This window comes from Eleutherodactylus coqui, chromosome 2, assembly GCF_035609145.1.
Source record: "Eleutherodactylus coqui strain aEleCoq1 chromosome 2, aEleCoq1.hap1, whole genome shotgun sequence".
NCBI lineage: Eukaryota > Metazoa > Chordata > Amphibia > Anura > Eleutherodactylidae > Eleutherodactylus > Eleutherodactylus coqui.
Genome location: NC_089838.1, coordinates 176300988 through 176323606, shown reverse-complemented (window position 1 = coordinate 176323606; position 22619 = coordinate 176300988). Strand labels below are relative to the sequence as shown.

Sequence of the window (22619 nt, the reverse complement as noted above, 5' to 3'; positions counted from 1 at the left end):
AATATCAGGTCGTTTTTGTTGCAGTTTGTGCACCGTAGAAACAGGACGCACCGAAAGATGGTGGAATGTGGTTTTTTTCCCATTTCTCTCTGCTAAGAATTTTTAAAAAGTTTTTCAGTAAATTATATAGTACAATAAATAGTACCATTGAAAAATACAACTCGTCCCGCAAAAAAAAAAGCCCTCATACAGCAACGTTGATAGATAAATAAAGGAGCTACGATTTTTTAAAAGGTAGTAGGAAAAAACAAAAGTGGAAAAAAGCAAAGAAGCTCCGTCACTAAGGGGTTAAGAAGGTGATGGAATTTGTGGCTATATCCCCTGCTGTTTCTGCATTAATTGTGGGCAATTTTAATAACTGTCTGTATCCCTGTTTCGATAGATTTAACAAAGGCCCTATAGTAGCTTCTCCTTCCCCAACTACATTCGCACATTTATTAATGGAATTAGGTTGATATGATATGTGGAGAAATCCAGAAGTTTGACAATACTCGTTATTACAGTTAGTATAATGCACTTTCTACAATCGATCTCCCAATAGGTGTTCCATCTATACTTCCTTATAAACATATAGTGGAATATCTGCCATGAACTGTGTCTGATCACTCTTCACTCTATTTGGTGTTGATTATGAATGGTGGGGGATTTATTTTGGATAGGGTTTAGAGATTAAATCCCTTTTGGTTGAACCTGCTTGATGGTAATGCTAGAACAGAGGAGACTCTATTGGAATTTTTTCAGATTTATATTGGCTCTTCATCAGTGTCTATGGTGTGGGATGCTATGAAGGCATTTATACGTGGTGATTCTATACAGAAGGTTAGCTTACATAAGTCTAAATCTCGGGATGTCATTAGGACCCTTCAGCGACAAGCTTTAGATGCAGAGCAAGTGTATACATATTCTCCCCACTAATCTGGCGTAAAGAAAATTGCAAAGATGCATAGTCTCAACCTGTGGATCATCTGAGCAGTGTTGCAAAAAATAAGCGTTGTTTTATGAACATCTTTGAGGAAGGGGAAGCAGCGAGATGTTTTTTAGTGTATATAATTAAGGCGCAGGAATCATCATCTTATGTGGCAGTATTGACAAACCAATGGGTGGGTGGGACAGCGCCTCTGTTGATTGCAGCCAGATAATTGAAGGAGTGAACTTGTAGCGGATTTTACGCAAGGACTGAGAGGCATGGGTGGAGAGTGTGTCATTGATAAAGGAAACCGTGTCCCAAAAGGCCATCCAAGAAGAGCATGCAAGGAGAGGATCTGGGGAGTCTGTGACCCCCAGAGTAGTAGGGTATAGACACAAAAAAAGAAAAAAGACTCCTGCGCTCAGGAAATCAGAAACACACAGAGTAGTTATAAAAAATAATAGCACCTCCATGGTAGGATCAGAGAAGAATTTTTATTGACAAACAAGAAGGTGCAACGCGTTTCGGAGCTCTAGTTGCTCCTGTTTCTAGCACAAATCCTGGGTTCTCTCTGCTCCAGTGTCACTGTCCAGTATCCTTTATAACTACTCTGCAATGGTTAGATAAGAGGTCCATCTACATATGTGGCAGCATTGAGAAGGCCTGATCATTCTTTGGTTATAAAGGAGGATAAACTGTTGGAGATGTTTTTTCTCTATTTTAAAAACCTGTATCCTTTAAGTTAGGTGTGGATTGTGAAGATCTTTATGAATATTTAGCTCGGGTGCAATTGCCAACTTTGTCTGATGATCAGAGAGCGATAGTAGAGGCTCCTTTAACACTGAATGAATTAAGGCAGGGGTATCACACTTATTTTGCCAAGTGCCACGTCAGCCTTATGGTTGCCTTCAAAGGGCCGATAGTAATTGTACAGTAAGGGCTCGTTCACATGCGCAATTTTTGTGCGCATAATACGCAGTAAATAGAACCCATTCATTTCAATGACTTCATATACATGAACGTATTTTTTTGCAATGTGAGATCATGGGAAAAAAATGAGGCATGACCTATTTTGGTGCGTGTAACAGGTGGGCGCAAAAACACAGTGAATACACAGCAAACCTGCATATTCACTACATAACAGCATACCATTTCAATGAACTATGAGCACTCTTTTTTGCATGAGCAAATATGCAGTGTATTTGCGCACATAAAAACACACCAGAGTGGCCGAAAAATATGTTTACACCCATGTGAAGGAACCCTAATAGTGACCCTCCATAGAGGCCCCAAGTAGCAACAATGTCTACCATAGTAGCCCCAGTAGTAATAGTGAACCACATAGTGGCCCTAGCAGTAACAGTGGCCCTAGTAGTAATAATGACCCCAATAGTGGCTCCAGTAGTAACAGAGACCTCCATACACTGGCGTAACTATAGAGGATGCAGGGGATGCGGTTTCACCCGGGCCCACGAGTCTTAGGGGGCCCATAAGGCCTCTCTTCTCCATATAGGCAGCCCAGTACTATGACTAAAGCATTATAGTTGGGGGCCCTGTTAGAGGTTTTGCATTGGGGCCCAGGAGCTTCAAGTTACGCCTCTGCCCCCATAGTAGTCCAAGTAGTAATGCAGACCCCTATTGATCTCTGGCCAGGTAGCATCCCTACAGGCTTTCCACTTACCCAGCCTGCAGCTCCTGTGATTGGTCACAGCGCTCAGCCAATCACAGGCAGAGCTCACCCTATCATGAATTCAATGAATGGCTGAGCGCTGCCTGTGATTGGCTGAGCGCTCAGACAATAAGACCAGTGCTTTCTGGGGGCAGGGATTTTTAAATCCCCGGCCTCCAGAACACAGAAGAAGACTGCTATGCCAGAGAGAAGAGGTGGAATACAATTTTTGTTTTTTACTTTGTTTTACAGCTAGGGATGATTTTCAGGGAAGGGCTTATATTTCAAGATCTTACCCGAAAATCATCGCTGCGGGGGTTGCCTGCAACCCACTGCTTTCAATGGGGCTACAGCAGTGCCGACCCCATTGAAAACAATAGGAAAGCATCACAGACTTCTGCCACAGCTTTGACAGGGGATTCCTCCATCCCCGCAAAGATGAAGGAATCCCCTGCCATAGCTGTCACAGCTATGTCAGGGGAGCGCAATGTACTCTCTATGTTTTCAATGGCGCTAGTGCTGCTGCCGCCGGCCCCACTAAAGACACTGAGCGATATCGCAGATTTTGTTCTCTGCGCTGCGAGGGTTGAGAGTAAAAATCGCAAATGAATATGAAACCATTGAAAATCATTGATTTCATAATCATCGCTCTCGCATCACAAGAAAAAATATCGCTAGTGGGTGGGCACCCTAAGCCCTTAGGGCGGATTCAGACAAGCGTATGTGCAAATACGTTTGCCACTACGGATCATAACCCATGTTGAGAGTTTGCAAGAAGCAATCTGATACGGACATGCCGGCAGATAGTACTGTTATTTGTATGCATGCATGTTAAACCGTCCCGTGGAATAGAGCGGCAATTAGATGCCAATTTAGGGCGAGTCGTCTTCTTCTCCCTCCGTTGTATGCAGGGTAGCTCCCTCCCTCCTCCTTTTATAAGCTCTGATAGACTTCTATGGCAGCGTTCTGCGTAACACGGACAAAGATAGAGCAAGTCCTTTCTTTTCTCATATGAAGATTTTGCGCCGCAAAAACCCGTTTGCCAGAATGAAGTTCTTGACATCAATGGCTTCGCTTTGTCGCGTTATACGGGCAAGACTTTCCAGTACAGAAATGCTTCCGCAAATACGTTCGCCTTTTTAAGACTTTACAATGAGAAATACTGCCAGCAGGGGGGGCTACAGCACCAGGGTCCGGCGGCTCTCCGTTCCGGGAGTTCCCAGTATGGGGAATTCCCTTTCTTAGTAATCGCGCAGGTTTTCCGTATTTTCCCTTCTTGTGACGAGCTGCAGCTGACTGACGGACCAACAACCAATAGCATCGGGTGCCTTCTTCCCAAGGCTCTATGATTGGTCTGTTGGACAGTGAGGGCGGACCTTGAGGCTTGTGCGCTGATTGCTAGAGCTTCGGAGCTGTGCGCGACTGTTCCAGTGGCGCCCGCTAGGAGGCGCAAGTTCCTCTCAGTTAGCAGAGGATCGCAGTGGTCGGCTGAATAAGTGAGCGCGGTCTCCGCTCTTACTTCCCGCTGCAGATAGTTGTAGAGGGGACGCCGGAGCGCCACGCGGGGGGCAGGGATGCTGCTGGAGTTCCAGGTCACTTTTGACCTCCAGAGAGATGTGTTGCCTTGGGTTTCGGCTCTGGGAAGTCCAGGTAAGCCGTCCGTTGGTCTAGGCTGCTGCTCGTTGTGTTTGCTGTTCAGTACAGATGTAGCTGAGTTCTGTGTGTCGGCACTGCAGAGTAATGTGTTAGTGAGGTGTAGAGGACTGACTGCTGGGACTTCCAGTGACCCCCGGAGTTAGCTCCTTCCTAATGAATGGCTGATGGTAGTTCTCAGGATGACCCCCTCCCCCATCAAAGTTTTATCACCTGTCAGATTGCTAGTTGAGTACTTTTTGTGTAACCTCTCAGTAGTGTAGTGTGCACACAGGCTGCTACAATGTAGACTTATGATCTGAGAAGTATATGCATATTGTGGCTGGTTTTATTTTGTAATGGTGGTGAATGGCGGTGGGTATATATTGGCACCATACAGTGTGAGAAGTCCCTATAATATGAGCATTGTTAAACTTGCCATGCTCTTGGCCAGCAGTCTTCTCTATATAAATGTTTATGATTAGATTTAGGGAATTGTGTTTTTATGTATATTATATAGTTTTTAAAGGGAACCTGCCTAGAGCATCATGAACTAACCCCTGGTGCCAGGATCTGGGTGCTGTATTCTTTATACTCACCTGCTTCCTGGTTCTTACCTGTGAAGTCCACCTGCCAGCCAAAAATCTGACTCATCAGCGGCCCGTGCGCTCTCATGTACAAGAATATGGGGGGCACGGGACTCGGGGAAGAATCAATTTTCAACAGGTGCATGGACTTCAGCAATGGGAGCCTGGAAGTGGGTGAGTATGAAGAATACAGCACCCTCTCCCTGGCACCTCACCTAACACCAGCAGTTAGTATTATGGGGCTCTGGGCAGGTGACAGGTTCCCTTTTACATGGAACAACTCTTATACAGGAGGTTCATTGCTAGTGAATGCAGGTGGAGCAGACAGGGGCTCCGGCCCGCCTCCATTCACAGTAAACAGGTAGTTCATAGATCTGTTTATACAGACGAGCAGTGCAGCGGCAGATCAGCGGTGATTTCATGGTCTACTCGAAAGATCTGATCCGTATTTCACTGCATGCGTTTATACTGCACAATTATTGTGCAAACTGCTCAATCTAACGAGCGATTTGTATGATAATTGTCGTGTGCCTCCAGCCTAAAGCAGTTTTACACAGTTGTCGTGTAATTTGTCTTCTGCATCCAGCTGTTCCCCCTGCTCCGAGCGCCCATCTGTTATATATAGCCGAGCACTCGGAGCGGAGGATGCAGAAGACAAGTGGGGTGTTCCTGCTTGTCTTCTGCATCCAGATGTTTTCTGCACGGAGCACCCGACTGTTATACAGCTGAGCGCTCCGTGCAGGGTATGGAGGACAGAGCTGGACAGCTGTGTTCTTCATACCCTGCCAGTCATCAGGGAGCGGGATACAGGTGAAACAATAGTATCAGCTTATCCCACTGTGAATGCCTGATAAGGCTGATGGCTGATCTTTCAGCATGCGGAATGACAACGATGAGCGACGGCTTAACGAAAACTGCACGATGTCAGTGCAGTTACACACAACGATTATCGCTCAAAAGTCGGGTTTTGAGCTAATTTTGAGCGATAATCGTTGTCTAAATGGGCCTTTAGTCACGCAGTGAGGCTTTTTTTGTGTGGACCATGGGTCTGCATGAGAAATGTCAATCTACATGGCCCCCAGGCTATAATGGAACCATGTGCCACAAGTGAAATAACACAGATTGCATACCGCCCCAAATACACTTGAGAGCCGGAGTCCTTGGCCTGATATGGTGCGGTTTGTTAGTGAAACTGTGCCCTCATGCATTCATTCTGTACCACTATACATACGTCTCACTCACCCATCCTCACCATGGCAACTGCAAGACTCTTCATGCCCCGCGTCATCTACAGCCACACAAACTGCGCAAAACGGCAACTGTTTCATGAAGTATCAAAATGTTAATATAACAAATCCCAAACTTGCGTCCTGTGGAATCCTGATAGAACCCTGAATATATACTAATAGGAGCACCGAGCTGCACAAGCAGAGCGAAGAGACCTCCACGTTGGTTCATCGGGGTATTCCATGTAGTCTAAATGGCTGATGCGTTTGCTTTATTGTAACGATTATTCCTAATTCCACTGCATACGATAGTGTTCCTGACCATGGTGATGTATATTAGTCACTGTCTTAGAATGGGCTTTCTTCTAGTAGATACTATTGTATATTTCGTCGTTGAATGAGGAATATGTGATAACTAGTTACCCGTCTGTCTTTACACCAGGGGTGCGCAACCTTTTGTGGTCCAAGGGCCACATTGTCACGATGAACCATTCCCAAGGGCTATAATAAAACTTCAAGGGGTATTTCCATCTGATACACTTCTGGCATATCAAAGTTATGTCCTAAATGTCTGAGAGGTCCAGGTTCCACGTCTCCCCAATCCGCACTCGAGACTGAAGCAGACCTTGCATGCATGTGTTTCTCTCCATTGTACATTACAGGTGTGGTAACAGCCTAGCATTGTACAACTCCCTTGGGCCAGGCTCCCACGAGTATGTTGGTATAACGTATTCTGCGCATGGAATATGCTGTACCAACCTTCCATAGTTGGCCATGTTGCTGCTCGCACGAAGTGCACGTGTAAGACAAATCGCAGCATGTACTTTCTTGGTGCATATTACATGTCAAGATAGTACATGACAATTGGCGGCATGCAGCCAGTACACAATGTTGTAGGCGCAAGTCTCTTCCTTGCAAAAGAGAAGATCCTGCTCTCTAAACGAGGTCCTGCTCCTGCTGGGAATGACATCCTGCATTCTGACGGTATCCTGGAGTCGGGATCCCTCATCTCCTCTTCAAAAATCAGTTCTCTCACTCTGCAGCAAAAACCCACTAAAGGTGTCTTTACACGAAATGATGATCGTTCAAATTTGAACAATTATCATTTAGTGTAAACACTGCCAATGATCGAACGATAAACTATAATTAATTCGCTCATTGTTCATTTAATGCATGAAAATCATCTTTAGCTCGTTCGCTAGTCGTTCGAATTGTTAAAGTTACCATATAAAGATCCTCTCTGACAGTATAACCTTTAGAGCCTTTCCCTGCCACCCAAGGACAAAAAGGTGCCCTGAATGTCAAAAATTGCCTTGGAACTTTTGCATGGCAGCGGAAGCAGGTCAGGTGAAACAGCTTCAGGTGGGGAAGAAAAATATAGTTTTTAGGTTTTGGTAAATTGGCAGGTCTCATTAGTGTAAGGAACACTGTTGATTCAGAAGATAGAGTACTGAGATAGTAGACCATTCTAGGGAAATGAAACAGGCCTATATTTGGGTAGTTGCATGGGTCAGTCTACCTACCCAAGTGATGTTGGTAGACTGGTTATTATTTTCTCAGGTGGCCGTGGATATGTGTGAACAAAGCCATAAGTATGTATGTGGAAGTATGTGACTGGCTGTTGGGAAGAACGAAAGCGAGTTTTCACACGGCCACAAAGTGCTTACTGTTATGCCGTGAGAGCGGCATAAAAGCCTCGAAGAATCGTTCGCTTTTTCCAATGCCTGGACAGTGCCGCTGACGCCTGGAGACGGTTCTTTTTGCTACTTCTAAAGATACTTTTGACCTCTGCACAACAGATCGAGGATTCTACTTCATTTGGTTGCCTGGAGGTATTGCCTTCGTCTTCAAGGGAATATTTGGAACAGTTTAAACTGTTCCAACTTTAAAGGTGAGTTTTCTTGCTTGTACGTTCTATTAATCCCTAGCCTCCAGTACCTCCTCCTTAGGGCGAATATACATGTCGAAATATCCTTCAAAGTTGCGAGAAAAACTGTCTCTCAAGCAGCAACGACAAGGGGCTTGATACTAGTCTTTGTAATGGCGAATGGACAGCCAAGTGGCGCTGCCGCCTGCAAGGCCTGTTTGCTCACTACTTCAAGGAGTACTTCGCTAAGTCTGTTGGCTGCGAGAAGGACGACTGTTCGGTCATTATAGTTTTGGTACTCCATTTGCTTAACTGTTAAGAAAGCAAAGTATCTCTAAGTTACGAGCAAAAAATATCTACAACGATGTCTACAAGATTGTTCAGTCGTCTTGGTTTTGTTTCCATAGGTGAGTCGTTGCATGTGAAGATTTCATCAAGGGTTTCCTTAAAGTTTACCGTTCTTGCCCTTGCTTGTAGAAGGTGACCAGCCTGGAATAAGGTAACTGGTTGAGGACTGAAGCCTCTAATAAGTTAATTGAAGTTGTGCAGAAACATTTCCCAGGCCAGCAGATGGATATACAATTCTGAACATGCGCCTGGTCGGTAAGACCTGATCTGGGGCTGCTGTGGATTACGTCTACATATCAAGGCTGTGGTATTATGACCTTTCACCAAGGACCAGTAGGGCTCACTTTCTTCATAATGTGGTTTGGACACTGTTGAAGATGCTGCATAGACACAGCACAAGCCAGCCAGCGTTGGACACTGTAAGTACATGACTAGCTATAGTTCAAAGAGGGCGCTAGTATTACCATTTCCATTAGTGTTTTATCTGCCAAAATATCGTGTTTAAATTTCTCCAGAGCACAATGATTGATGGAGAAGACAAGAGCCAATCGGCGCACACCTCTCTCAAGGCCATCTCGACACACCACCCGACCCGACAAAAGAACTAGGGACGCTGAAGAGGAGAAATGAGCTCTTAGAAATGGCTAAACAACTTCTCGAAAACCAACCAGATGAGTTTGATCATATTGCACAGAGCGTTGCTTTTAAACTGAGACGTATGACCCAACATCCGAGGATACATTATGAGAAGATTTTGACTGTGTTTAATACTGAAGGACTACTTGGCTAACTTGATGAAGACAGTTATCTAGCAAATCAGAAGTGGCCTGCACAGCCTTCACACCAAGCTGTCTACACTATGGACCCAGGATATGGCTTCCAGACCACAATGACTGTCTCTCCTAACCTACAGCCACCACTTCCACCTCCAGTTTATAGCACTGATGCGCCCAGACTGGGGCACTGGATGCAGGCATTTTATTTTTTTTATAGCAATGTACATTCACTGTTTATCTCCTGTGAACATTGATTCTCTGTAGCTGCCATGTTGGCCATTACATCTGGCAACTAACTGACATTTGTGTACACAAATATCAGCGGGTGGCAGATGTCATGTTGAGCAAGTACTGAAATGGGCTGCTTTTGCACCTGCATTAGGACTCTGTTCACGGTTCCCATTTTTGGGGGAGAGAAACCTGAAATAAAATGGGAAGGGGAGGGGGGATGGTTTAAAAATTTCTTTTCTCTCTCTCCAAAAACCTATTGAAATCCATGGGGAAACGTGTGTGTGTGTGTGTGTGTGTGTTCCCCAATTTTGCTTCAGTTTCTTTTTTCCAAAAATGGAGTACGAAGACCCTGAACTAAGCACTAACACAGGTGTGGAAGCAGCCGGGTCGGGAGTGTTGATCCTATTATGAGAAAGAATTGTGCATTTTGTACTCCTAATTGTTGGGTTTTTTTTGCCAAAATATGCTGCCTCATTTAAGTAAGCTGTGTTATTAAATAGTTTTTTTCTTTTAAATAGCAATGCAGATTCATTGTCTGAGAGCTCTCCTTTAGGGTCACTGAAGGTCGGGAACAACTAAACGGTTAAAGGGGTTGTCCCGCAGAAGCAAGTGGGGTTATATACTTCTGTATGGCCATATTAATTCACTTTGTAATATACATCGTGCATTAAATATTGGCCATACAGAAGTTATATACTTACCCCCTCCCAGTACTGGCGTCCCTGTCTCCATGGTGATGACCAAACTGCTTCTCTGGTCACTGGAACAGTTGCGCTTGCGCAGAGAGGAATCCTCTTTTGGGTGGTCCGGGCTCACGAGCTGTGTTCTGGCTCCTCCCCCTTCTCAGCATCATCACGTAGCTCCGCCCACATCACGTGGTGACGAACAGCCAATGAGGTGGCTGGAATCGGCAGTGGAGCGCAGACAGCAGAAGAACATCCACGGTGCACCATGGGAGAAGACCTGTGGTGCATCGTGGGAGAAGACCAGCGGTGCACCTTGGGAAATGACGGTGGCCATCTTGGAAAGAAGATTTTTTTTAAAGTTGCTGAACGGGGATTCAGGTAAGGGAATTTTTTTTTTTTTTTTTAATAACACCTGGCAGCAGTATTCCTTTACAGGTACTGGGCAAAAAAAAAGTTCTCTTTTAGGCGCGGGACAACCTCTTTAACAACTATCATTCATTGTGTTGAGTTGCTTCTGTGAACGTTGTCTTGGTTGCTGCCATGTTGACCGTTTTGCGTTTGGGGCATCTGGCTGGCGTCTGCACACACAAATGTCAGCGGGTGGAAGCTGTGGTGAACGATTACTAAAATAGGCTGCTTTCACAGCTGCAATTTCTCTTCTCCAAAACATGGGGAACAGAGAAGGAAATCATGAACTGAGCCCTAATGCAGGTGTGAGCGGTGTAGTTGGGTCAGAAGTGTCAATTCGATTAGAAGACCTAATTGAGCATTGGTATTCCTGATTTCTTATTGTGTTTCAAGCACCAAACTAGCCCATGGAAGTGAATGGGCGACGGTATATATATGCAGGTAGCCCATGGAAGTGAATGGGCGACGGTATATATATGCAGGTAGCCCATGGAAGTGAATGGGCGACGGTATATATATGCAGGTAGCCCATGGAAGTGAATGGGTGACGGTATATATGCAGGTAGCCCATAGAAGTGAATGGGTGACGGTATATATGCAGGTAGCCCATAGAAGTGAATGGGTGACGGTATATATGCAGGTAGCCCATAGAAGTGAATGGGTGACGGTATATATGCAGGTAGCCCATAGAAGTGAATGGGTGACGGTATATATGCAGGAAACCTATGTTTTGTTTTCTGTAATGTCGTTGTGTTTGGTTTTTGTGCATTAAAGGGGTTGTCCCGAGGCAGCAAGTGGGTCTATACACTTCTGCATGGCCATAATAATGCACTTTGTAATGTACATTGTGCATTAATTATGAGCCATGCAGAAGTTATAAAAAGTTTTATACTTACCTGCTCCGTTGCTGGCGTCCTCGTCTCCATGGTGCCGACTAATTTTCGCCCTCCGATGGCAAATTAGCCGCGCTTGCGCAGTCCGGGTCTTCTGCAGTCTTCTATGGGGCTCCGTGTAGCTCCGTGTAGCTCCGCCCCGTCACGTGCCGATTCCAGCCAATCAGGAGGCTGGAATCGGCAATGGACCGCACAGAAGAGCTGCGGTCCACGGAGGAAGAGGCCATCTTCAGCGGTGAGTAGAGAAGTCACCGGAGCGCGGGGATTCAGGTAAGCGCTCCGGTGAGCTTTCTTTACCTCCCTGCATCGGGGTTGTCTCGCGCCGAACGGGGGGGGGGTTGAAAAAAAAAAAAAACCCGTTTCGGCGCGGGACAACCCCTTTAAAAGGGCTTATTTGTTTAGTGTATTATGTGCAATACACACAGAATAGAACTGATGGAAAATGGGTTTATAGAGGTGTGTATTTTGCAAGCACATCACACCTACTCCTGTGTTTATTTTCTTCAGGTCATGGTCCTGCAAACAAATGAGATAGAGGTGTGTGTGTGTGTGTGTGTGTGTGTTACAGAAATTACTTCTGCATATGGGAAATTCCGATTGGTGGTGTGAAAGGACTTTTTTGTTTCTCTGCTGTTTACAATATGAAGTGATTCATGATCACTTCCTCCTTCCTCCTTGATAGGTGTGGCAGGGACCTTTTTTAAAAGGTCGTTGTGTGTGTTTTTTTGTTTTTTTTTTAGTAACAATAACAGATGTAATAAAGTATAATTTGTCCGAGCCAACTGAACTCTATAGGACATCTTATCTTAAGCCGTTAACAAGCTATTGTTGTCTTATGTTAACATGACAAATTCTTTTGTAAACTGAAAATGAAAGGAGTGATCATGGATTTTCTGCTTCAATTCCCCTATGGGACACAAGAAAACAAATGGTAACCAACCCCCCCTTTCCCCTTTTTTGCATAAAGCAACAAAAACAAACCTGCACATTTTAGTTTCGTATCTAATGACCTCTACAATAAATGGAACGACCTTTTTGTCCTGCAGAGCAAAAACTGTGTGTATATTAGGGGGTGGGGGGAGAAACTGAGCCAAAATTCTTATTTTGTTCATTTGTCTCAAAAAAAAAAAGTGATCAACAAAATTATATGTCCTCTAATTCATTGACATGCAAGTTTAAACCCCCTCTCCTTAGGCTGCCCGTCCACAGGTGTTATTGAATAGCATTCCCCGTGGCAATAATCTGGCCGCAGGGAACGCAATGCACGCTTTTTTATAGCGCGTTGCGAAGAAAACTCCCCCATCACCGTCCACAAGTGGAGAATCCTAGCGATTCTCTGCTCGTGGCCGGCAAATGGCAGCATTCTGCGAATTACCACGATTCTCTGATCAGCCTATCTGTCAGAAGAGATCCGTCTGCTGGCTCCTGCTCCCAGGCGGGGGATGCGCCATGGGATACCGCAACACCTGTGGACAGGCAGCCTTACTCTCGTTACATTACAACCTTCTTTGCTTACCGTTTTTTTTTTTTTTCTTTGGTTTCTCATTTAATCAAAATGTTTTACAAGGACACATCGCTGCATCAAACTTCTGTTTGTCCTTACAGAACACATTCTCTCTCCATGTCAGACCATATCACTGCAATGTTTGTTCTACTGGCATGTGGAGCTGTATATCGCCATGTTTGTGATTGCGTATGCCTAAGCCTGACAGTGTATCTCGGCACGCTGTCATGCACTGGCCTCCTGTTCTATTTGTTTTTGTTTTGTTTGTTTTTTGTATTTTTTTTTTTCTAACTCTACTCATGTTTCCTAGCAACATGCAGAAAAAAATTCTACATTAAGGCTGCCTGCACACGGGCGGAAATCCCGCCGTGGGATTTCCGCCACTGAAAGTTTGCATAGGAGTGCATTACAATACGCACTCCTATGCAGACGGACGCGGTTTGGCCGCGCGAAATCTCGCGCGGCAAACATACCGCGGCATGTCCTATTTTTGTGTGGGGCTCGCACTCACCCGGCCGCCGGCTCCGGTCTGCGCATGCGCCGGCTGCGCGGCAGCCGGCACATGAAAGAGCCGGGGCCGCCAGGCGCGGGTGAGTACGCGCTTGTCCCTGCAGGCTCTCAGGTCGGGTCCCGCGGCGAGAATTCTCGCTGCCGGATCCGACCCGCTCGTCTGCAGGCGGCCTTAGGCCTCATGTCCACGGGCAAAAGAAGAATTAAAATCCGCAGCGGATTTTAACTCCACTCCTGCCCCCGGATCCGCACCCCATAGGGATGCATTGACCACCTGCGGGTAGATAAATACCCGCGGATGGTCAATAAAAGGGATTTTTTTTAAAAATGGAGCATGAAAAAATCTGGACCATGCTCTATTTTCGTGCGGGGCTCCCGCAGGCTTCTATTGAAGCCTATGGAAGCCGTCCGGATCCGCGTGAGACCAAAATCGGAATTTACTCACCCGCTCCAGATTTTCCCTTCGCCGCAGCTTCATCTTCTCTCCGTCGCGGCTGGATCTTTTTTCTACGGGCCGGCGCATGCGCGGGGCATGCAACTGACGTGCCCTGCGCATCCTCCGGGCCGAAGAAAGAAGATCCGGCCGCGACGGAGAGAAGATGAAGCCGCGGCGAAGGGAAGATCCGGAGCGGGCGAGAGGTGAGTTAATTCTTATTTTTATGCCTCATGTCCGCGGGGCAGGAGGGACCTGCTACGGATTCTACATGGAGAATCCGTAGCGGGCCTGATTTTTTCCCCGTGGACATGAGGCCTTAGGCCACCTGCAGAAGGCCGGGTCGGATTTGGCAGCGAGAATTCTCGCTGCGGGACCCGACCCAAGCGCCTGCAGAGAGCAGCGCGTACTCACCCGCGCCCCGCAGCTCTGGATCTTTCATGTGCCGGCTACCATTATTTCAAAAACTGACAACCTTGTGGTGGCTTCTTATGCAGTGGTGTGATCAAGGAAAAACCTGTAGCAAAAGAGGATGCTCTGCACAGACAACTCGTTGACGAAAGGAGACGGAGGAAGATGTCCAGAACCTTTTTGATTAACAGGCAGTGCATGATCAATCAAACTACAGCTGAGTACAGCACTGGTGCTCCGACTAACATGTACGAGCAAGCAACTCGTCCCTTGGCATGATGGGCGATAACAGATGCCCATTTCGAGTGCTGTTTCTACCTAGGAGAGGCAGAAAGGCAAGACTCCAGGGGGCAAAAAAGTGCACAATCTGGATCTGTGATCAGTGGAATAAACCTGTTCAGATGGCTCCAGACTTCTGTTGCACTATGCTGATGGGAGGGTCAGCATTTGGCACAAGCAGCATATATTGATAAACCCTTCCTGTCAGGTGTCCACAGTTCAGGCTGGTGCAAGTGCAATGGTGTGGGGAATATTTTCTTGGCACACCGTGGTCCTCTGATACCTGTGGATGGATGTAGCAAAGAATTGTTCCGCATCTGAAGCCCAAAGGCCATTTATATGTATAGTTTTGAAGATTTTGTTCTAGAACTTTGTCATTGTCCCATTCAGGCGAGTGGAGCTTGCACAAATGCATGCGCATACTGTAGAAGTTACCCTATATAGATGCAAAAAATTCTGCACCTTAGTCTCTTCTATACTACAGTCTGGATGTGTGTATAGCGAATATAAAGTCTACACACTACTGTTAAAATGCCAGGTTCATGTTATGTTAAACAATCTGATAAAGATGAATGATTTCAGATCTATTTCCACTTTCAGTGTGACCCGTTATCTGTACAATACTATTGGAAAACAAAGCTAAATCATTTAGGGTGGAAAAATAAAAATAAAAATATTACCAAAAAAAAAAAGTGGTTGCATAAGGATGAGCACCGTTTTAGATCTGGTGATGTGGTATGGCCAATCACTTTTAAACCTGTGTCAAATACTAGTCGCTACACCGCTGCCTTATTTACAGTGATTCTGATTGACCCCCGTATAGAGTTCAGCTCTTCTAGTAGGATTTTCCTGACATTTTCTTCGTTGCACTTTTTAACCAAAGCCATAAAGAGCTTACAGCACATCAAAGGGATCATATACCATAGTATAGATGGTAATCAAGAAGTGGAGTAAATTTCACACAGCCGTAACGTTACCAAGAACTGGACATCCTTCCAGAATTGATGAAAAGGCCAGGGGAAAATTGGTCCAGGAGGCTACCAAGAGGCCTACAGGAGTTTCTGGCAAGTACTGGTTGTTTAATGAATAAAACGGGACATGGTTGTCATATGCACACATCTGGGACCTGAGTTGGAGGGAAAGATCAAAGCCTTTTCTAACAAAACCATGTCTGGCTATGTTTTACAAAAATCAGGTCTGCAAAAAGTATGTGGGAGAACGTGTTCTGGTCTGATGAGACTGAGGTTGGACTTTATGGCTATAAATCCAAAAAGTATATTTGGCACAAAGCCAACACTGCATCACCAGAAGAATCCCATGCCCGCAGTGAAGATGGTGGAGGCAGCATTATGCTTTTGGTGCTTTTTTTTTAAAAGATTTGGAGCGCTTTTGCAAGTTAGGGGGGGCAAAGATTGCTAAGCCAAGATGCGCCATGCTGAATTCTATCATAATGTCAAAGTATTAGTTACAGGGTGTGTATATCTAGGCAAATTCATTATTTTAGCTTTTTTTACTTCAATGGAATTGTACAGATAACACTAGTCAACAATTTTTTTTATTTATTTTTTTAACAGTCATATTACTGAAATATAATTAGTCCTTTCTTATCAATTTTTTTTTATGTGCTCAACACAAATGACAGTCAAAATTTGCAATAATTGTTTACATCACGAAATGCATGCCAATAGTAATAGGCCTCTGGTTAATACCTGTAAAACATCAAGTCACAGAATATGTCTTAGATGTCTTTGCCTGTCTCTTGTACAGGAGCCTCTCTGTGGAGTGTCCAGCAGTAGTCAGCCGCCATGGTGGTGTCCAGCAGTAGTCAGCCGCCATGGTGGTGTCCAGCAGTAGTCAGCCGCCATGGTGGTGTCCAGCAGTAGTCAGCCGCCATGGTGGTGTCCAGCAGTAGTCAGCCGCCATGGTGGTGTCCAGCAGTAGTCAGCCGCCATGGGGGTGTCCAGCAGTAGTCAGCCGCCATGGGGGTGTCCAGCAGTAGTCAGCCGCCATGGGGGTGTCCAGCAGTAGTCAGCCGCCATGGGGGTGTCCAGCAGTAGTCAGCCGCCATGGGGGTGTCCAGCAGTAGTCAGCCGCCATGGGGGTGTCCAGCAGTAGTCAGCCGCCATGGGGGTGTCCAGCAGTAGTCAGCCGCCATGGGGGTGTCCAGCAGTAGTCAGCCGCCATGGGGGTGTCCAGCAGTAGTCAGCCGCCATGGGGGTGTCCAGCAGTAGTCAGCCGCCATGGGGGTGTCCAGCAGTAGTCAGCCGCCATGGGGGTGTCCAGCAGTAGTCAGCCGCCATGGGGGTGTCCAGCAGTAGTCAGCCGCCATGGGGGTGTCCAGCAGTAGTCAGCCGCCATGGGGGTGTCGAGCAGTAGTCAGCCGCCATGGGGGTGTCGAGCAGTAGTCAGCCGCCATGGGGGTGTCGAGCAGTAGTCAGCCGCCATGGGGGTGTCGAGCAGTAGTCAGCCGCCATGGGGGTGTCGAGCAGTAGTCAGCCGCCATGGGGGTGTCGAGCAGTAGTCAGCCGCCATGGGGGTGTCGAGCAGTAGTCAGCCGCCATGGGGGTGTCGAGCAGTAGTCAGCCGCCATGGGGGTGTCGAGCAGTAGTCAGCCGCCATGGGGGTGTCGAGCAGTAGTCAGCCGCCATGGGGGTGTCGAGCAGTAGCCAGCCGCCATGGGGGTGTCGAGCAGTAGCCAGCCGCCATGGGGGTGTCGAGCAGTAGCCAGCCGCCATGGGGGTGTCGAGCAGTAGCCAGCCGCCATGGGGGTGTCGAGCAGTAGCCAGCCGCCATGGGGGTGTCCAGCAGTAGCCAGCCGCCATGGGGGTGTCCAGCAGTAGCCAATCAATGGCTGTAATTGGACGCATCCATTGCTGGCTCTGGCTGGCTGAGTGGGCTGTCACTCAACGGCGCTTAGCCTATCAGAGCAATCTCTCGTTGGAGGCGGGGATTTAAAATCCCCGTCACTAGAGAAAAAGTTCCCCTGCTGTCTGACAAGTCCCGGGAGCACCGCCAGGGACAGCGACATCACCTGTAAGGTATTGATTTTTTTTTTTAAACTCAGGCAGTGTAGCTAGGATGTTTAGCGTTGCCAAAAGCGCAGTACCAAGTTGTTTCGGATTTTCAGCAGCGTTGAAACCGCTGCCCATTCATTTCAATGGCCAACACGGCTGAAAACGGCCAAAAATAGGACATGCACCACTGTCAAAGTGCAGCGTTGAAGACGCTGGGTTTTCATTTCGGCTTTGTGTGAGCAGCCCCATTGAAATGAATGGAAGCGTTGTACAGCCTTTAGTGCAGCACTAATCGCTGTACAAAAACGCCTGCGTGAGGGAGGCCTTAAAAAGATCCCAATCTGTAGTATTTTGGTGTGTTGAACGCGAATATGCACACACAAGTTTCATTCTGAAGAGATTTCATATAGTTCATTTTCTGTGTTTTACCATGTTAATTTATCCAGAAGGACGGTAACATGCTAACATTTTAAAGATTAAAGAGGGAGTTTTTGTGGGTCCTCAGATTCAAAGATGACCGGTTCAACAACTTGCTGCATGGTGATGCGAAACAAGCATGGAATGCTTTTCGCTTAGGGTCTACAAACTTTCAAGAATGTTAGGGCAGAAAACTACAAGGAACAAGACATGCGGATGCAGTATCAGAAACTTAGCTGCAATATAGATCCACTTCTTTCATTCCCATCTGGATTTCTTTCCAGACAACTGTGGTATGGTTAGTGATGAACATGGCGAATGTTTTCATCAAGATAACGCAACAATGGAACAAAGATATCAGGAAAAATGGTGCACTGCCATGGCGGCTGGCTGACTACTGCTGGGCACTGCCATGGCGGCTGGCTGACTACTGCTGGGCACTGCCATGGCGGCTGGCTGACTACTGCTGGGCACTGCCATGGCGGCTGGCTGACTACTGCTGGGCACTGCCATGGCGGCTGGCTGACTACTGCTGGGCACTGCCATGGCGGCTGGCTGACTACTGCTGGGCACTGCCATGGCGGCTGGCTGACTACTGCTGGGCACTGCCATGGCGGCTGGCTGACTACTGCTGGGCACTGCCATGGCGGCTGGCTGACTACTGCTGGGCACTGCCATGGCGGCTGGCTGACTACTGCTGGGCACCCCCATGGCGGCTGGCTGACTACTGCTGGGCACCCCCATGGCGGCTGGCTGACTACTGTTGGGCACCCCCATGGCGGCTGGCTGACTACTGCTGGGCACCCCCATGGCGGCTGGCTGACTACTGCTGGGCACCCCCATGGCGGCTGGCTGACTACTGCTGGGCACCCCCATGGCGGCTGGCTGACTACTGCTGGGCACCCCCATGGCGGCTGGCTGACTACTGCTGGGCACCCCCATGGCGGCTGGCTGACTACTGCTGGGCACCCCCATGGCGGCTGGCTGACTACTGCTGGGCACCCCCATGGCGGCTGGCTGACTACTGCTGGGCACCCCCATGGCGGCTGGCTGACTACTGCTGGGCACCCCCATGGCGGCTGGCTGACTACTGCTGGGCACCCCCATGGCGGCTGGCTGACTACTGCTGGACACTCCCATGGCGGCTGGCTGACTACTGCTGGACACTCCACAGAGAGGCTCCTGTACAAGAGACAGGCAAAGACATCTAAGACGTATTCTGTGACTTGATGTTTTACAGATATTAACCAGAGGCCTATTACTATTGGCATGCATTTCGTGATGTAAACAATTATTGCAAATTTTGACTGTCATTTGTGTTGAGCACATACAAAAATTGATAAGAAATGACTAATTATATTTCAGTAATATGGCTTTGTAAAAAAAATAAATAAATTGTTGACTAGTGTGATCTGTAAAATTCCATTGAAGTAAAAAGAAAAGCTAAAATAATGAATTTGCCTAGATATACACACCCTGTTAACTAATACTTTGACATTATGATAGAGTTCAGCATGGCGCATCTTGGCTTAGCAATCTTTGCCCCCTCTACCTTGCAAAAACGCTCAATCTTTTAAAAAAAAAAAAAAAAAAAAAAAAAAAAAAAAGCACCAAAAGCATAATGCTGCCTTCACCATCCTCACTGCGGGTGTGGGATTCTTCTGGTGATGCACAGTGTTGGCTTTGTGCCAAATATACTTTTTTGATTTATAGCCATAAAGTCCAACCTCAGTCTCATCAGACCAGAACACGTTCTCCCACATACTTTTTGCAGACCTGATTTTTGCAAAACATAGCCAGTCTTACACGGTTTTGTTAGAAAAGGCTTTGATCTTGCAGAAATTGATAAGAAATGACTAATTATATTTTAGTAACATGACTTTGTAAAAAAAAATAAAATAAAAAATTGCTGTCACTCAACTATGCTTAGCCAATCAGAGCAATCGGCCGGCTTCACAAGGGCTCGACAGTGGCACTCGGAGACAGCGACTTCACCAACTAGGTGAGTATTTTTATCAGCAGCCTTGGCTGTGCTGTAAACGCTGGCATAACGCATGCCAGTGCTGCTAAAACCGGGCAGAATCTGCAGTAAACAGTGTTGCAAAACGCTGCATTTCTGCAAACGCCTGTGTGAGGGAGACCTAAGGCCCCCTGCACACGGATGGCCATTCTCTGGCAGGATTTCCCACAGAATTTCTGCCCATGCCCGCTGTCATAGGATTGCGTTAAAAAACACAATTCTATACGGATGTCCGCGATTTGTCCGCATGAAATCACACGCAGAAAACGGATCGCGGCATGCTCTATTTCTGTGCGGGTTTCGCAGAGGCCCGCACAGAAATGTCACTCCCAGGCCGCCGCCTCCGCTCTGCACATGCGCCGGCTGGCTGGCAGCCGCCACATCAGAGGGCCGGAGCCGCGGGGGAAGGTGAGACCCGCACGTGTAACTGTAGGGGGTGGGTTGGGTCCCGGTGGGTTGGGTCCCACTGTGAGAATTCTCGCAGGGTATCCGAACTGGCCGTGTGCAGGCGGCCTTAGTCAGTAACAATGTGTCACATTGAAGGTGGAAATCTGAAATTGTTCATCTTGGTGCGTTTTTGTGTTAAACAGGACTCTAAAAAAAAAAAGTCTACACACCCCAGTTAAAATCACTGTGTATATGATATATAGTAATTATTCTGCAACTCCACACTAACAAAATGAGATGACATGAAGAAAAGGAGCCTTTTGACCATTGCTTTCAGACTGAGGCGCTCCCTAGTTGATGGCGGAGCAGTTTTTATAGAAGTGATCATAAACTACACAGTGCTTTTGTCGAACTTGACAAATCTGACTTGGCAACATAACTGATGCCTTTTTATGCTTGTGTTAATATTTTATACTGGGTTGCAAATGAAAGACTAATTGAGCAATGTTTTAATTTGTCATAGACTTTAAACTGTGGGTGGTTACTTTCTTGCATCACCATGTCCCTGCTGGTAAGCCCCCTCTCCACAAACCACTCGCAGTGTTTGGCGATGCTCTGCCTTTAAAATGGAAGTTGTCAGGTACAATGCTTGTAAGTGAAAGGCTCTGGTTTATGCAGAGCACCATGCATATCTGGCCCTTCATATCACAATTACAGTAATGAGCCATTTACTATTGGGATGTGTTAGTTCCGTATGACAGCATCTGTTGACTTTGAGAACTCCGATGTGGATGGACTGCAAAATAACCAAACTGCTCGTAGCTAAGAAACAGCATCTCGTCTGTGCAGCTCGTTTATGGAGACTTCTGATTTTCTCATATTTCTGCATAGAAAGATTGTGCAATGGAATCTGAATTCTAAGCAGCAGCTCCATAGTCACTAACTCCAAAACTAACATTTTTCAGTTTCTGATACCGTTGAGAAAAGCTCAAGAACGCTCCGAATAATTAACGTGGAGAGAGGTGGGAACGTCTTGTATACTTGGAAGGTACATTTTCAATTTTCTATTTCTTTATACCTATTAAACAATCACACACAATTGTCTTGGCTACGACGCATAAATGTCATCAAATTGACAGAATTATAGTGACCAGGAAATAAATGGATATGTGCCGGAAGGAAAATGTCCAGTGGGATTGGATATATATTAAAAATTCTCAAGGCAAGGATTTTACTAATCAGACTGCTAGATGTCTTCTCCTTTTTACTAAGGTGTAGGCCCACAGTTCCATGCAATCCCTGTGTGAATGAGTTTTATTTATTTATCTTTTTGAAGAAGGGGGGGGAGGTAAGCCTAATGTCCACGGCAAGCAGTTCATCCACTGCGGATGCACTGCAGATCATCTAAAAATGATTTTTAAATGTTTGCGGGTGATCGCGGGTTGTGGGGATTTTCCGTGCTGAAAAAATATGCAGCCCCCCCCCCAACCTCCAAGCCTTTTCCCGACCTCCTAAATTGCTTCTAACCTTCAAATCCGCAGATGCATTTAAATGTATCTGCAGATCCTAAGCTCCCATAGAAATGAATGGAGCCACATCTGCACGGAATCCGCAATAAAAATGGAGCAGGCTGTTTTGTTTTTTGGGTTTTTTTTTGATTCTGGCAGATACTAAATAAATACAATAAAATCAAATCCGCAGACCTAAAATCATTTGCGGAAGCCCCATTTATTTCTATGGCCCAATGTCCACCTGCGGATTTTATCTGGAGAATCCACGCGGATTTGATCTGCAGATTCCCGCCCATAGAAATAAATGGTGCTTCCACAAATTATTTTTGGTCTACCAATTTGATTTTAGTGTATTTATTTAGTGTCTACGCAGATCTAAAATCGCAGCCTGCTCTACTTCATCATGGATGTGGCTCCATTCATCTCAGTGGGAGCTTAGGATCGGCTGCGGATTTAAAGGTTAAAAGCAATTAGAGAGGTGGGGAAAAGGCTTGGAGGTGGGTGGCAGATCTGTAGTACATCCGCGCCGGAAAAAAATCCACGATCCGCATCACATCCGCAGAGGATGCACTGCGTGCTGTGGACATTAGGCCTATGGGTGGCAATCTACGTGGACTTCCACGGCTTAAATCCATGCGGATTCCGCAAATAAAGTCCGTAAGTGGACATTGGGCCGTAGGCTTAATTTTAAGGAACTGTACAGCCACATATTTATGAAGAGCTTATGTTGCTGATTATTACTACTTTTGTTACTTTTATAGCAATTTGTTGCCCTTCCCATGCTGATGTTTCCCAAAGCGCCAATTCTCAGTTTACCTGGCTGTAGCAATGACCTGTTATCATGACCTTTGACTCCTGTAGCCAATCGCTAGAGGCTATGATGACTTTGGTATTGATATGTCA

At 46.5% G+C, this 22619-nt stretch overlaps 1 protein-coding gene across 2 annotated transcripts in view; it reads left to right on the top strand.

Annotated features, from left to right (window-relative positions):
• The first annotated feature begins 4039 nt into the window (after positions 1-4039).
• The window catches only part of GSAP (gamma-secretase activating protein), an 82527-nt gene continuing 63947 nt past the window's right edge, over positions 4040-22619 (top strand). For both annotated transcript variants that reach the window (XM_066591996.1, XM_066591995.1), the window contains exons 1-2: positions 4040-4226; positions 21171-21253. In XM_066591996.1, coding sequence (XP_066448093.1) covers positions 4151-4226; positions 21171-21253 — 159 coding nt within the window. In that variant the 5' untranslated portion in view covers positions 4040-4150. The remainder of the gene's footprint in view (positions 4227-21170; positions 21254-22619) is intronic.